The sequence below is a fragment of the Trichechus manatus genome, unplaced genomic scaffold (assembly GCF_000243295.1).
Source record: "Trichechus manatus latirostris isolate Lorelei unplaced genomic scaffold, TriManLat1.0 scaffold00023, whole genome shotgun sequence".
NCBI classification, from domain to species: Eukaryota; Metazoa; Chordata; class Mammalia; order Sirenia; family Trichechidae; genus Trichechus; species Trichechus manatus.
This window is the reverse complement of record NW_004443959.1, coordinates 18,976,843-18,990,862: the sequence shown is the minus strand read 5'-3', so window position 1 is coordinate 18,990,862 and position 14,020 is coordinate 18,976,843. Positions and strand designations below refer to the sequence as shown.

Sequence of the window (14,020 nt, the reverse complement as noted above, 5' to 3'; positions counted from 1 at the left end):
AATGCAAATTATAGTAAAAAATTTATTTAACCATTCCTGTAAAGTCATTTCCATTTAGATTACTTAGTGAACAGTAATTATTAAAAGCCGTGCTTTGTTTCTCGCCTATTTGAAGATGGAATGCATTTCTTCCAGCTTTTCTCCCCTAGGGAATATTTCAATTTCTTTGGTATCTGGTTAATCAAAGTTCTGGCATTATATTTTAAGATGTATATAAACCATCTTGAGGAAATAACTAGTGATTACTTCTAATAGACAACAAAAGAGCCCTTGCTTTGATTTCTTGAATAACATATGAGTAGCAACAGAATTGGCAAAAAAAATAATTAGACACTGTTTTCTGGGGCCCTAATCTGGAAAGATTTACAAGCAGGGAACCAAAAATCAATACGAGGAAAAATGAAGAGTTTTGTAGATGGACTCATGAATGCTTTTAGCAAACTTGATGCAGATAGTTTTCTGGGGGGATAAAGACTATATGTTCTTCGTCTTCTGAAGAGGTGGAGCCATTGCTAGACACAAATGCTTAAGCTGTGCAGTTGTTACGGATGGTGGTCCGAGTCAGTTGACTAACATGGAAGATGAGCCAAATGAGAATCAGTGATAACTCTGAGAAGTAGATTGCTTGCTTATCTCTCTGCGTGTTCAGAGCTCTTCAAATTGTTTTTCTGAAAGATCATAAAGCTAAAATTCATTAACCAGAAAAAAAAAAAAGGAAAGAAAAAACCATATTCCTAGCAATAAGAAATCTCAGGAAATTATATAACAGAACAATTGATTTAAGGGGAGAAGAAGATTTTTCCTCAGAAAAATGACTGTGACTTATAATTCAGGTATATAATACACCATGTTGGGCAAACAGTAGCACTTAATAACTTATGAATTGAATGGACAAATGGTTTTCACAAAGTTATAATCTACACAACAAAGATGAAATGTGCTTTTGTTCTACAGTCATCCTTATAAGAAGTAAATAAAGTACCTCTTCACAATACTAGGTTAAACCACATGGAATTGCCAACTTTTGACCATTTTGACCTTCAGAAGTGATAATTTCCTGTGAGTCAACCTATACCATCACTGGTGTGCTGTGATAAAGGAACCAGTTCTGTCTACTCAATTGTTCTAGAAAAGCTACCATTAAGTATATAAGTTAATTTAACTTGATAAGCCAATCTTCAATTCATATTATTGGAGCAACTTTTAGATATTAGAAAATTTACATTAGATGATAGATTGGTTATTACAGATAGAGTGTTTCTGGTTTGTTTACTTTTTCCCAGATGTTTTATCAGAAGATCTTCTGAACACAATTGCAAATATATCCGGATGCCTGCCCTACATGTTACCACCAAAATGTCCAAATACTTGTCTAGCAAACAAATACAGACTTATCACAGGAGCTTGCAACAACAGGTATTGTGTGTAGATTTTCTTAATCTTCCCATGTACATTTGGTTTTAAATGATTAGATACCCATCATGAAGGAGATACTGTAGACAATCTGTGTATCTTTAGTGTCCTCCTGAGCTCCACATCCCTGTATCACTGATGATTCGACATTTCCGCGTGGATGCCTGGTAGACGTCTCAAACACAAAAGGCCAAACCAGCACCCTACGTTTCTTCTTTCAGCACCTGTGCCTTTGCCCATCCCACCCCACCCTGCCAGAGGGCACCCAGGGCCCAGTTCCACTTCTTTCTTTCCACAGGAAGGGGCCCTTTTGCCCAGCAGAAAGGGGCTTCTCCCTCCTCCTGGGTCGCACAGTGACTATTGTCCAAGTCACTCATGTGGTCCTGAGCTCTCACAGCTAGTTTTTAGTTGCCTTTTTATGTCTTGTTTCCCTCACTAGATGGTAGACTACCAAGAGGTGGAGTCCTCAGCCTAACGCCCTAGATAGTAAGTTCTCATGGATATTCTCAATTCATTATTACGTTGTTGTTTTCATGTTGTACGTGCACAGTCCTATGATATATATAATATACATGATAATACCCATATTAATACATGGGATTTTTTCACGGACCTCGAAAGTCTCAATAAAATTTAGAAGTTTTGCGCAATATCCAGTTAGCATGTTTAACATTCAGTCTTTTCTATTTATTATTATTTTGTTTTCATCTATGAGGCTTAAAGAATTCAGGGTAGAGTGATTTTTATAATTCTTCTGTTATATATCTTTTTTAACTCTGAAAATGTATTTTCCTTTTGAGTATTTCTGGATAATAAGCTTTGTTTCTAAATCATTGCTGAGTCAGATCATGGGTTCTTATTTCAAATATTAAAGGCAGGACTGTCGTCTACAGTAAGCTAGGATTTTTGTCTGTTTGAGAGTCAAAATTTTTTACAAAGTCTCCAAGAATTAAATTTCAGATTTATTGATCATTACAACTATTTTATGCCTCCTAATTTTTTTCTAAAATTTCACCTGTGTATCTTTCTTATTTCATTTGGACTTATTTTACTGTTTTGTCTTTCTTCTAGAATCTAATGTGGATACATACAGTTTTTCTCCCTTTCTTTTTGTTTCTTAGTGACAAGCTATTTATCACCTTGTTACTACTGACCTGGTAACAATAGTGTTGGATTTCTAAAGAATCTCTGAGTGTTGTCTATGATTACACCCGTAAGCCAAATATCATTTCAAATTTAACTTATAAAATTCTTAATTTCTAAATAGTGGATTTTTAAAACTTATTCATATTTACCAGTTTTATTGCATTGTAGTGAGATATACGTATGTTACACAAGTATGATGTAGCTTCTAAGGTTTATTTTCCCTTTACTGAGATTTTCTTAATTGCCCAGGATGTATCACATAAAATTATTTAATAGTGGAAAGGACAAGACTTTTTAAAATCACATTTAGACTTCTTATTTGTATGATATAATCAATGCTACAAGTTACAATGCTGTCTTAGTTATCTAGTGCTGCTATAATAGAAATACCACCAGTGGATGGCTTTAACAAACAGAAATGTATTCTATCATAGTCTAGGGGCTAAAAGTCCATATTCAGGGTGCCAACTCCAAGGGAAGGCTTTCTCTCCCTGTCGGCTCTGGGGGGAAGGTCCTAGTCATCAATCTTTCCTTGGATCTAGTAGTTTCTCAGCACGGGGACCCCAGGTCCAAAGGATTCACTCTGCTCCTGGCTCTTCCGTCTTGGTAGTATGAGGTCCCTCTCCTCTCTGCTTGCTTCTTTCTTTCATATCTCAAAAAAAGATTGACTCAAGATACAACCTAGTTCTGTAGATTGTGTCCTGCCTCATTAACATCATAGATATTAGGATTTACAACATACAGGAAAATTACATCAGACCATAAAATGGTGGACAACCACACAATACTGGGAATCATGGCTTAGCCAAATTGACACACATTTTGAGGGGACACAATTTAATCCATAACAAATGCTATGTATGAAAGTAAATATAGTGTCCTAGTTTAAAATTTTGACTCTCTGTTGTTCTTTTAAATTTGGCCTGAGGCTGGTTCTCAGATTCCTACATAAACCTGTATTTTTCATGCGTAAGTATGTGTGCATGTATGCTGAATTTACTTTTAAAAGAATATTTGGATCTCTAATCATAAAGTTTAAGATATTAGAAATACTAATTATAAATGTGCCTTTAGGGGAGAAGATATTTTATTAGCATCAGTTGAAGTATTTTCCAATTTTTTTTTTTCCCTATCACCCATATGTGAAAAATCTTCTTCAGACATCTTTGGCCTCAAAGCAAGGTTTTCAACTCTTCTGAGTTCCCACAATTACAGCTATTCATTTATTATTGTATATTTTGATATGAGACACTTGGATTGGAGACTGGTATTTGGGAGGGAGGGGAAGTAAAAGAAAGTGTTTCTTGTAGGTTCTGCTTGCTAGAAGCTGTAGGAGTCAGCTGAGAATGAAATTCCCATGACCTGAGAATGTTGTCGTTAGGTGCCGTCGAGTCAGTTCCGACTCATAGCAACCCTAAGTACAACAGAATCAAACACTGCCCAATCCTGCACCATCCTTACAATCCTTGTTATGCTTGAGCCCATTGTTGCAGCCACTGTGTCACTCCTTCTCCTTCAGGATCTTCCTCTTTTTCGCCGACCCTCTGCTTTACCAAGCATGAGGTCCTTCTCCAGGGACTGACCCCTCCTGATAACATGTCCAAAGTACATGAGAGGAAGTTTGCTATCCTCACTTCTAAGGAGCATTCTGGCTGTACTTCTTCCAAGACATATATGTTCGTTCTTCTGGCAGTGCATTGTATATTGAATATTCTTCACCAACACCATACTTCAAAGGCATCAATTCTTTTTCAGTCTTCCTTATTCATTGTCCAGATTTCTCCTGCATATGAGGTGATTGAAAACACCATGGCTTGGGTCAGGTGCACCTTAGTCCTCCACTCGTCTGTCAGTTTGTCATACTGACGTGTTGCTATGATTCTGTAAGCTATGCCACTGGTATTTTAAATACCGGCAGCGTCACCTATGGTGGCAGGTTTCAGCAGAGCTTCCAGACTAAGGGAGATGGGGAAGAAGGACCTGGTGATCTACTTTCAAAAAAAAAATTAATGAGTGACAACCTTATGGATAGCAGTGAAACATTGTCTGATAATTTACATAATTACATATTTATGTAAATAAAATACAAATTACTGTATTTGTTCTTGAGAAAGTTGTCTACATTTCTGAGTTGTAGACAACATGCTGGGTACACAGTGCCTGTGTACAAGTGCCAGACAGGGATGGGTGCCCAGTAAATATCTGTAGACTGAATGAATGTGTAAGATAGATGACAATGTTAAAGGGTGTGTCCCTTCAGGATGAAGATAGGCATGACTGGGTTTCATAGAGCGAATGAGGTAGACTGGGAAAGGCTTTGACTCTTAGCATGTAAGTCAGGCAAGGAATCACATCCCTGTCTAAATGTATTAAGAAAAAAAGCAGGGATCTATAAAAATCAAAGCATTTTGTTTGTTAAGGGTAAAGCTATGTTGGGGAACACATCTTGGATTCAAGGACTGCTGTTCCTTTTCCACGAGCCTGGACCAGGGCCCCATGCATGGGGACAATTGGGTGTCTGCAAAGCTGACAGTGACCCATGTCCATGGTGCTCATGGTGCACCTCACACTCTAGAGTGAGCACTGGACTCCTTTTCAGCAGAGGAAGGTTGTAATGGGCCTATCAGACCTCCCATTTCTCAGTACAGATGAGTCATGTCTCCTGTGGAGAGGAGCCACTGGCCTGGAGCCATGGTGGTTGCTTCTTCCACAGTATTTTCTTAAAAGGTGGACTGCCAGAGACAGGGGAGAAGAAAGCTCCGCCTAATCACTATTGAGGAGCCCTGGTGGAGCAGTGGCTAAAGTTCTCGGTTGCTAACTGAAAGGTTGGTGGTTCAAACTCACCAGCCGCTCCACAGGAGGAAGATGTGGCAGTCTGCCCCTGTTAAAGATTTACAGCCTTGGAAACCCTTTGGGACAGTTCCTACTCTCCTTACATGGGCACTATGACTTGGAATGACTCAATGGCAATGAGTTTGGTTTTGGTTTTGGCTTGGAATCACTTTTGTAGAAGCCTTGGTGGTGCAGTGGTTAAGTGCTCAGCTGCCAACTGAATCATCAGTTCAAACCCACCAGCCACTCTGCTGGAGAAAGATATGGCAGTCTGCTTCCGTAAAAGATTAAACTAAACCCGTTGCTGTCAAATCCATTCTGACTCATAGCGACCCTATAGGACAGAGTAGAACTGGTTAGAAATCCTATCGGACAGTTCTGCTCAGTCCTATTGGGACACTATGAGTAGGAATGGACTCAGTGGCAATGGGTTTAATCATTGCTGAGCCCTGGTGGTGCAGTGGTTAAGAACTCGGCTGCTAACCAAAATGTGGCAGCTCGAATCCACTGCCAGTCGTAAACCCTACGGGGCAGTTCTCTGTCCTATAGGGTCGCTATGAGTCAGACTCGATGGCAACAGGTTTGGTTTTTTGGTTTTGTTGCCATAATTTGGCATTTCGTTCATTTTAGTTGTCATCATTACATGTTAAATGTTAACAGCTTTTCTCTAGCCCATGTGTAGAAAACATGAACGCTGTTTGTGCATCTGAGCCTTTCTGCACTCAGCTCCCTTTGGCAGGAACCGCTTTTGTTTGCCTGGCAAACTTTGGTTGGCTCTTTCATGTACCACTTGGACGTTTCTTTCCTTCTGTCTGAACCTTTCACTGATTCTCTCCCAACCTGAGGGTACTACTAATCACTTCCCCATTGCCTGGCTGTAGTTCTATTATTGCTCATTTAGCAACATCATTTAGCAGCATAGATACTTTCTGAATGCCTCCCTTTTTGTACAGTGAACTCTTCAAGGGTGGGGACATGTCCTAAGCTTCTCTGAACACCCATTCTTAAAATACTACTTACCATGTAGCAGGCATGCAAAAATATGTGCTTAAGTTAATTGAATTGGGAAAAAATTACCCTGAATTCGGGGTTAAAAAAAAATATCCCTAGATGTTAAGACCAACGCCGAGATGCAATGTAGCTCCCCAATGTCATCCAAGAATGTCAGCTATCAGTGGATTTTGGTGAAGCAGAATCTTAGTTAATATAGATTTCCTGAGTCTGGAAACTGTGCCCAAACTCTAAATGACTTACTGGCTTTAACTATAATTGGCTCAAAAGTCTCAACTCTATAATCTGACATTTGCATGTCCAGTTTCCTATTTCTTAGCTCTGTATAAGTTTACACTTTCAAAATTAGCTTTTCCCCCCTTCTTGTCAAAGTTTTATTTATTGTACCTTTCCATTTTGAAGGACTTATTATCAAATGCCTGCTACTTTATTGATGAAGCCATTAGGAACATTATGACGGTGATTAACGTATACCTTTCATAATTTATAAACTCATGTGGGATTCCTACCCCTGCTCCCCTCCCCGCAACACACACACACCACACAGACATGCACACACATCACACACACTGGGAAATGCTGAAGTTACTTTAAAAAAAATTTTTTTTCCTGGACAGTATCTAGAAAAAATAAACAAGTCTAAAATCTCAGGGAAAGACAAACCTTTAATGTACTTCAATGAGTGAAGGCATTGTACAATGTGCAGAGAACTACGAATTCCACAGCTCACAAACAGAACACCACCATGAGACATTATTTAGCTATTTTTTTAAACAAACAAACAAAAATATTCAATACTACAGCACTTGGTATATGCTAGGCTCTATATTAGACACTGAAATGTAACGATGATTCAAATCTCTGATTCCTCTCCTTAAGGACTTAAAAGCATAATAAGAAAGATAAAAACAATAATTACCATACCATATGCTAGACACCATAACAAAGATGTCCAGAATAGAGCACCAGGAAGGAAAGAGCTTCACAGAAAACTTGATGTGAGATAGGTTCTGAAGGATTTTCCAATCAGATGAGGAAAAGAAGGATTTTCAGAGTAAATAGTCCAAGCAAACACCCAGATGCTTCAACTAGAAACATATATTTGGGAACTATAAATATAATTGTTGTTGTTAGGTGCTGTCAAGTGGATTTTTGACTCATAGGGACCCCGTGTGACAGAGCAGAACGGCCGCTTAGGGTTTTCTAGGCTGTAATCTTTATGGGAACAGATCACCAGGTCTTTCTCCCACAGAGTCAGTAGATGAGTTTGAACTAACTAACTTTTAGGTTAGCAGCAAGCCATTGATGCACGGCTCCTGCAAACATAATAAGGACACAGAATACAGCAAGTCCTGGTGGCACAATGGATAAGTGCCCGGCTGCTTTCCTAAAGGTTGGCAGTTTGAACTCACCCAGCAACTCCATGAAAGAAAGACCTAGAGATCTGCTTTCATAAAGATTACCCCCTAGAAAACCCTATGAGGCAGTTCTACTCTGCCACATGTGATATCTATGAGTTGGAGTCGATGGCACACAACTTCAATGACAAAGAATAGAGGGCTGCAGGTGGACAAGAGGCTGGAAAGGAAAAGGTTTTAGAGGACATTTTGAATATCTTGCTAAGAGCTTGGACTTAAAATACCACAATTTCAAGCAAACCTTTTAAAATCACTCCAGAGTGATGTACCCCAAAAAGAATCACCATCAGTTTTCCCAAGGAACGCATTATTGTAATTGGGAAATCATATTAAAGGTTGTATACGGTAAGTCTTCAGGTACTTTGCCTATTGTTTGTTTGATTTTGACAGGAGGTGAGATATAAATAATGAATTCCTGAAAACCTTTTAGATATTGGAGATGTTTTTTTCATAAGCTAGTAGGGTAGCATTTCCAAAAGATCTTTATGCCTAATCTTTTCTACAAGCCACCCTCCCATGTAGGAGGATATCCACTGAACACTGTGTCTCTCAAAGGAAACAGGCTTCTAGTACAGAATCCTAAATCGCTGCCACATCTCAGGTAGCTACTGTTACGTTCGTGTCATTTGTGAATGATTGGCTACCAATTCCCCATGTTTCTTTTGCATGGAGAGGAGGAGGTTCTCTTCATCATATGTGAGCCTTTCATTTCTCCATTCCTCTCAAGGTCTTACATATCCCCCTTTTCACTTTTCTTTCTTTTTTTAATTTATTTTCTTTCTTCTTGTTGTTGAACAACAGCAGAACATACACCAATTCAACCATTTCTTCACGTACAGTTCAGTGATGTTGATTACATTCATCAAGCTGTCCAACCATTCTCACCTTCGTTTTCTGAGTTGTTCCTCCCCTATTAATATACGCTCACTGCCCCTTGAGTTATCCTAGCTAATCCTTCTGTTGCTGTTGTCAGTTTGGTCCTGTGTAGATCGTTCTTAGAAGAGCACAATGCTTAAGGCAGACACTTTTGTTTCTTACTTTCCCCTCCTCGACACCTGCTCAAGATATAAAACGTGCATCCTCGTTGTTTAAATAGGATTTTCACCTTACAAATCTTTATTCTAAATATAAAAAGCAAGGAAGTTGAGGGTTTTAATTTTTTTCTCTTAATACCCCAAAACAAGAAACACTGTGGGAAGGTGCCTTGCCAGAGAACTTGTGCTCCATGGAGCTCTTCCTCACCACGGTCCAGCTCCGTGAGCATGCCCAGTGCTGCTCAATGGCTGCATAAGCAAAGGCACTTGGAGGAGAACCTGGCAGGGCTTGGTATTAGTCTCTGTGTGGAGGCTAGCCAGTCTTCTGTCCTTTATGTGGGGCAAAGCTCTGTGGGCTGTGCAGGGCTTTATACAAGGCCCCTCTTTGAATGCAGAGAGCACTGGTGGGTGAGAAGAGCTAGACTTAGCCACAGGGTGGGCATCTTTGGCAGAAGTGGGGGCTTCTGACAGCACAGCACAGAGTCACCAGACAAATCATGAAGCTGTTCTACATCCTCTTAGAACTGTGTGTTGGGGGTTGGGAGGAGATGCAAGAAGGGCAAGGCTTAACCACCTGGTTCTGCCCTTCCCAAGTGAAAGCCACTTCCCAAGACTGGAAGGGAGCCAGAGAGCCAAGAGTTCAAAGCCTGGTTTGGTAACACACCAGCCTAGTGACATCAGACAAGTTACACCTTGTCCCCAAGTCCCCAGTTCCTTAGTCATAGAGTAGAAATAATATTACCTACTTCCCAGTGCAACTGTGAAGATAAAACAAGATAATGCAAAAGATGTGCATCCCATAATAGGTGCTCCTGCCTTTACCTTTCCTTCCTCTTTTTGAATTAAACAGCATTTACTCGTGGCTGCTTCGTGGGGGACACAAGATTGTGTTTGACATAGTCTCTGCCTCCATCGACATATCCATTTAACAGGGATAGCATGAGACATTCTGCAAGTAACAAATTTCCAGGCAATGTACAAGTACAGTCAGAGAGACGAAATACGCTAAGGTTCTTCTCTTTCCCGAGTGTGGGGAAAACTATGGATTCCCAATAAAATTGGTAGAATCCTTGAAAATGAAGATAATAAAGATGATGGGCTTGACTTCTGGCTATGCCCTCACTAGGAATGTGTCCTAGGGTGGGTTACCTAACATTTCAAGGCACAATTTTCTCCTCTGTAAAACTGAGGTATTGACAGCAACTGCATCATCGATTGTGTGAAGATTATCTGTGATAAAACTTAGCAGGACTTAGTAGGTGTGACGGTAGAGTGTGCAGAAGTCCTTTTCTGCTGTCGAAACAGAAGTGGAGCAGCAGTTGATGCCATAGTCTTAGTCTCAGAACCTATAAATGGAAACAATCCTCCCTCCACCCAGGAAACAGACCAAAAACCCACTGCAGTCTAGTCAATTCTGACTCATAGCAACCCTATAGGACAGAGTAGAACTGCCCCATCCTATGGATGCTTCCAAGGAGCAGATGGTAGACTCCAACTGCCGAGCTTTTGGTTAGCAGCTGAGCTCTTAACCACTGTGCCAGCAGAACAAATATCATAAATCCTGCCCTAGATATTGCCCAGAGGGTTGTTGTTATTGTTGTTGGGTGCCATCAAGCCCATTCCGACTCATATCGAGCCCGTGCGCCAGAGTAGAACTGCACCACAGGGTTTTCTAAGCTGTAGTCTTTACAAGAGCAAATCGCCAGATCTTTCTCCCGTGGAGCTACAAGGTGGGTTCGAACCACCAACCCTTTGGTTAGCAGTCCAGTGCTTAACCAACCACTGTACCGCCAGGGTTCCTTTTCCCAGAGGCTCAGACCACTGGAAAAGTGCACCCACTTTGTATGTTACCCCTTCCCTGCCAACTGCAGATGTAGGTGATAGAAGTCCAAGCAATGCAATGAGCATGAATGTGCAGTGATGGGCGTGTGGGTTTTGAAGTCCAACAAGCTTAGTATCAAATCCTGGCTGCCAGATATAATAGCTGAATGACCTTGACTGATTCACTTAACCAGTCTAAGCTTCTTTTTCCACATCCATGGAATGGGAATAATACCTACTTTGCAGGGTTGCTGTTGTTTTTGAGCGATAGAGTTGGTAAAGCTCCTTGCACGTAATCTACAACCAAAGTATATCAAGTGTTAAAATGATTATCATCATAAAATGACTGCTTAATAGCTGGTCCTCTTGGTTGTTTGTGTGAGGTTTTAGCCACAGAGTATCATAAAGATAATTCAGTTGTGCTTTTTCCATGAAAGCAGTCATTGAGGGCTTCTGTAAGTAAATAGCTATGACTTGACTGAATTTTGGATATGATTGCATCTCAGACTTATAGCTAAATTTTTCATGGTGCAGGCAAAATGCAAAGTTAATGATAAGTAGTAACGAACCTGGTCCCTTACTGTTTCCTTACGACCTCGTTTGATGGATGAAGATTACAAATGAAATTTTTATCCAGATAGTAACACAGACTCAGCCCATTACTGGATTCATCTGTTTACCACCCAGACTTGCCAAATATACACCGCACATGGACAGACAGAGAAAATTGATTCAGCCTTGCAGGTACTGGCACACCATCCTATCAAGGAGCCAAAATGCCCAATTTCCTTTACGGTGATAATTCTGCATTGAACCTCTTTCTTGGGGGACAGTTTCTATGTCCCTTATGATTTCAAGACCCGTAAGTTCATTGAGGAAATGACAACCTCTGAAAGTAAGTTACTATATATATTTAAATTGTAGCCAGGACCTTCAAATCTGTCTGGGTTTAGCATATAATTTGATACATAATTCCCTCTGTTCATTTGTCTAAAAACAGCCAAAAATCCAAATTAAGTATTGCACCTGTCATCCAAATATTTTGTGTTAAGTCCACCTAACATCTGATCACTGACTATACAATTGCCTTTTTTGTCTAGATGTTTACCTAATACCCACATTCAAATCCCTTTGTTTTGTCATTTTTGTTTTGACCGAATTCATGAAATCATTCAGCATAGGTGGTGTCTTGTGAAGTTTAACTGGAAAGAAAATTCTTAACAAATCTACTCCTGTTTGGAAGTATTTATCTATGGAAAGTCGAAATACTTGAAACAATAATTATTAAACAATAAATATGTGAGTGGTTAAGATCTTAAGTTGTGCTTTAAATTTTAAAGAAAACATTAAGATATAGTTTAGTAATAATTAACACTTGAAATGGAAAAGAAAATCTGGACTATAGTAGGCCGTTGTTGAAGTCCTCAGCTAAGCTTGTTTAGAATCTTCAAGGAAAAGGAGGTGGAGGTGACTTCAGTTTCTCCTATGACATATTAGGGATCATGATATTGCTTCAAATGATGCTGGAATAAATAAGATTTTCAAAGTTTGTGGAAAATTCCAAGTGTAGAACAATGATAGAAAAATACTTCTCATCTTCTGAGAGGTATTAAAATCTTCACCCTGACTGATCGTGGCTGATAACAAATTGGCTGATTTTAATTGCCTCCAATCAAGCAGTTCTAACCAGAGACCCAATAAATAATGAGTTAAATTTTTCACACTTCAAAGCAATCTGACAGGACATTAGGCATCTTCTGGAAGCCAAATTAATTCCTTCAGGCCACTAGGGTACTATTTAGTAAGTTCTTGCTGCAGTGGATTAAATACTCGTCTTGGGTCGGAGGTGTCCTGGGTCAAAGCAGCACCTGTCTTAATTCTATTTTCCTCCCTCACTGCCAAGAACATGTGGAAAACGATGAAATTCTATCAGAAGTTGAAAGCTAACTTAAAAATTTTTCTCCTAGCCCATAATTAGCTTTACATGTTTTTTCTCTAGCATATAATGCCGTATGATATTGTTCTTTCAAGATACAACACAAATCTTTGCATCTAAGTGCATCCCACATGTCGGTAATGGGGAAGACACACCCGGCCAACTTAAATTGAACTGTGTCTCCCAGCATCAATCTTGAACTTTGCATTCAAGCTCTCTTTAAGCTGAAAATGTAGAATTTCCTCTCTCTTTAGAATTCAGAATATCACAGTCTATAGTGACTGCTGCGTGGGAGAGGTGAGCTAGCGTTCCTAAATAAATCATAGTAAGTTGGATTGACTGTGGCAGCACAGACATCTGTCTCCCTTATAAAACTGTCTTCCAGAAATGTTTCTATTCGTTTATTTGTGTCAGCTTTATGACCATTTTTCCAATGTTGCCATTAATCCAAATCTAATAACAAAAGAATAATGTGGTGCTATAAGTTGACCTCATTGGGCTTAGAGATATTTCCAACACGAGCAGAGCAACATCAAATCCTTGAGAGACGTGAATGATGGCCAGAATTTTCCAAGATGGTCCCAGAGACACTTATTATACATCTCTTCTGTGGTCCTGCTGAATAGGCTGACACACTGATTATGAAGGCTAAGTGCATGCCTTCGCCGAATGGTCACGAAAAGCATCTGTGAGTGCTTTTGGGCTACTGTAACATCCTAGTGAACTGCTGAAATATAAAAGTCAATCAGGAAAAAAATCCATTGTTTAAGCAGTTAAATTAACATTCCCTTGTTTTTAATTGAGTGAAATAGCACCTCCCTACCAGCAGCACGTTATGGAATTTCAATAAGGACAAAGCAACTGTAACGAATCTGAACACTTTATTAAAACACGCTCCAATCTTCAAAGGCTGACTTATTGTAGCTAATTAAATGCATTACTGTCCCATATAGTTTTGCAAATTGAGCCACTTTTGTGTACTGGAGATCAGTGAAGTATTAATAATAGAATAATTCTCTACTTACTGTCCCTACAGACATACAAATGTAACCATGTCTCCCTCGAGCATCACTTCCTATTGCTAACTAGTCATTCTTGAATGGTTCCTAGATAAAGTAGCAGTGAAGTGAATGATAGTAGCAATAAAGTTCCTTTTCTCTAATATCTGGAGCCATGTAGTATCATTAGGAGACTTTCAAATGGAAAGAAGCTCAACCAGTTCAGCCTATTGCCAAGACCAAAACTCAGTCTTGCCTTTAAATATGTTGACTCCTTGTTGCCCCGATTTCAAATAGTTTTCAGGAGCACTTTGTTCCTTTCATTCTCATGCAAAACATCTAAGTGGGTTATCTACGTACACAAGAATGGTTAGAACATACTATGTCCATAACATCTAAGTGGGTCATCTA

General features: G+C 39.5%; 1 protein-coding gene across 5 annotated transcripts in view; it reads left to right on the top strand.

The window, feature by feature from the left end:
• The window catches only part of TPO (thyroid peroxidase), a 115,093-nt gene that overhangs the window by 17,860 nt on the left and 83,213 nt on the right, over nt 1-14,020 (top strand). For all 5 annotated transcript variants that reach the window (XM_023728304.1, XM_012554564.2, XM_012554563.2 and 2 more), the window contains one exon: nt 1,284-1,416. In XM_023728304.1, coding sequence (XP_023584072.1) covers nt 1,284-1,416 — 133 coding nt within the window. The remainder of the gene's footprint in view (nt 1-1,283; nt 1,417-14,020) is intronic.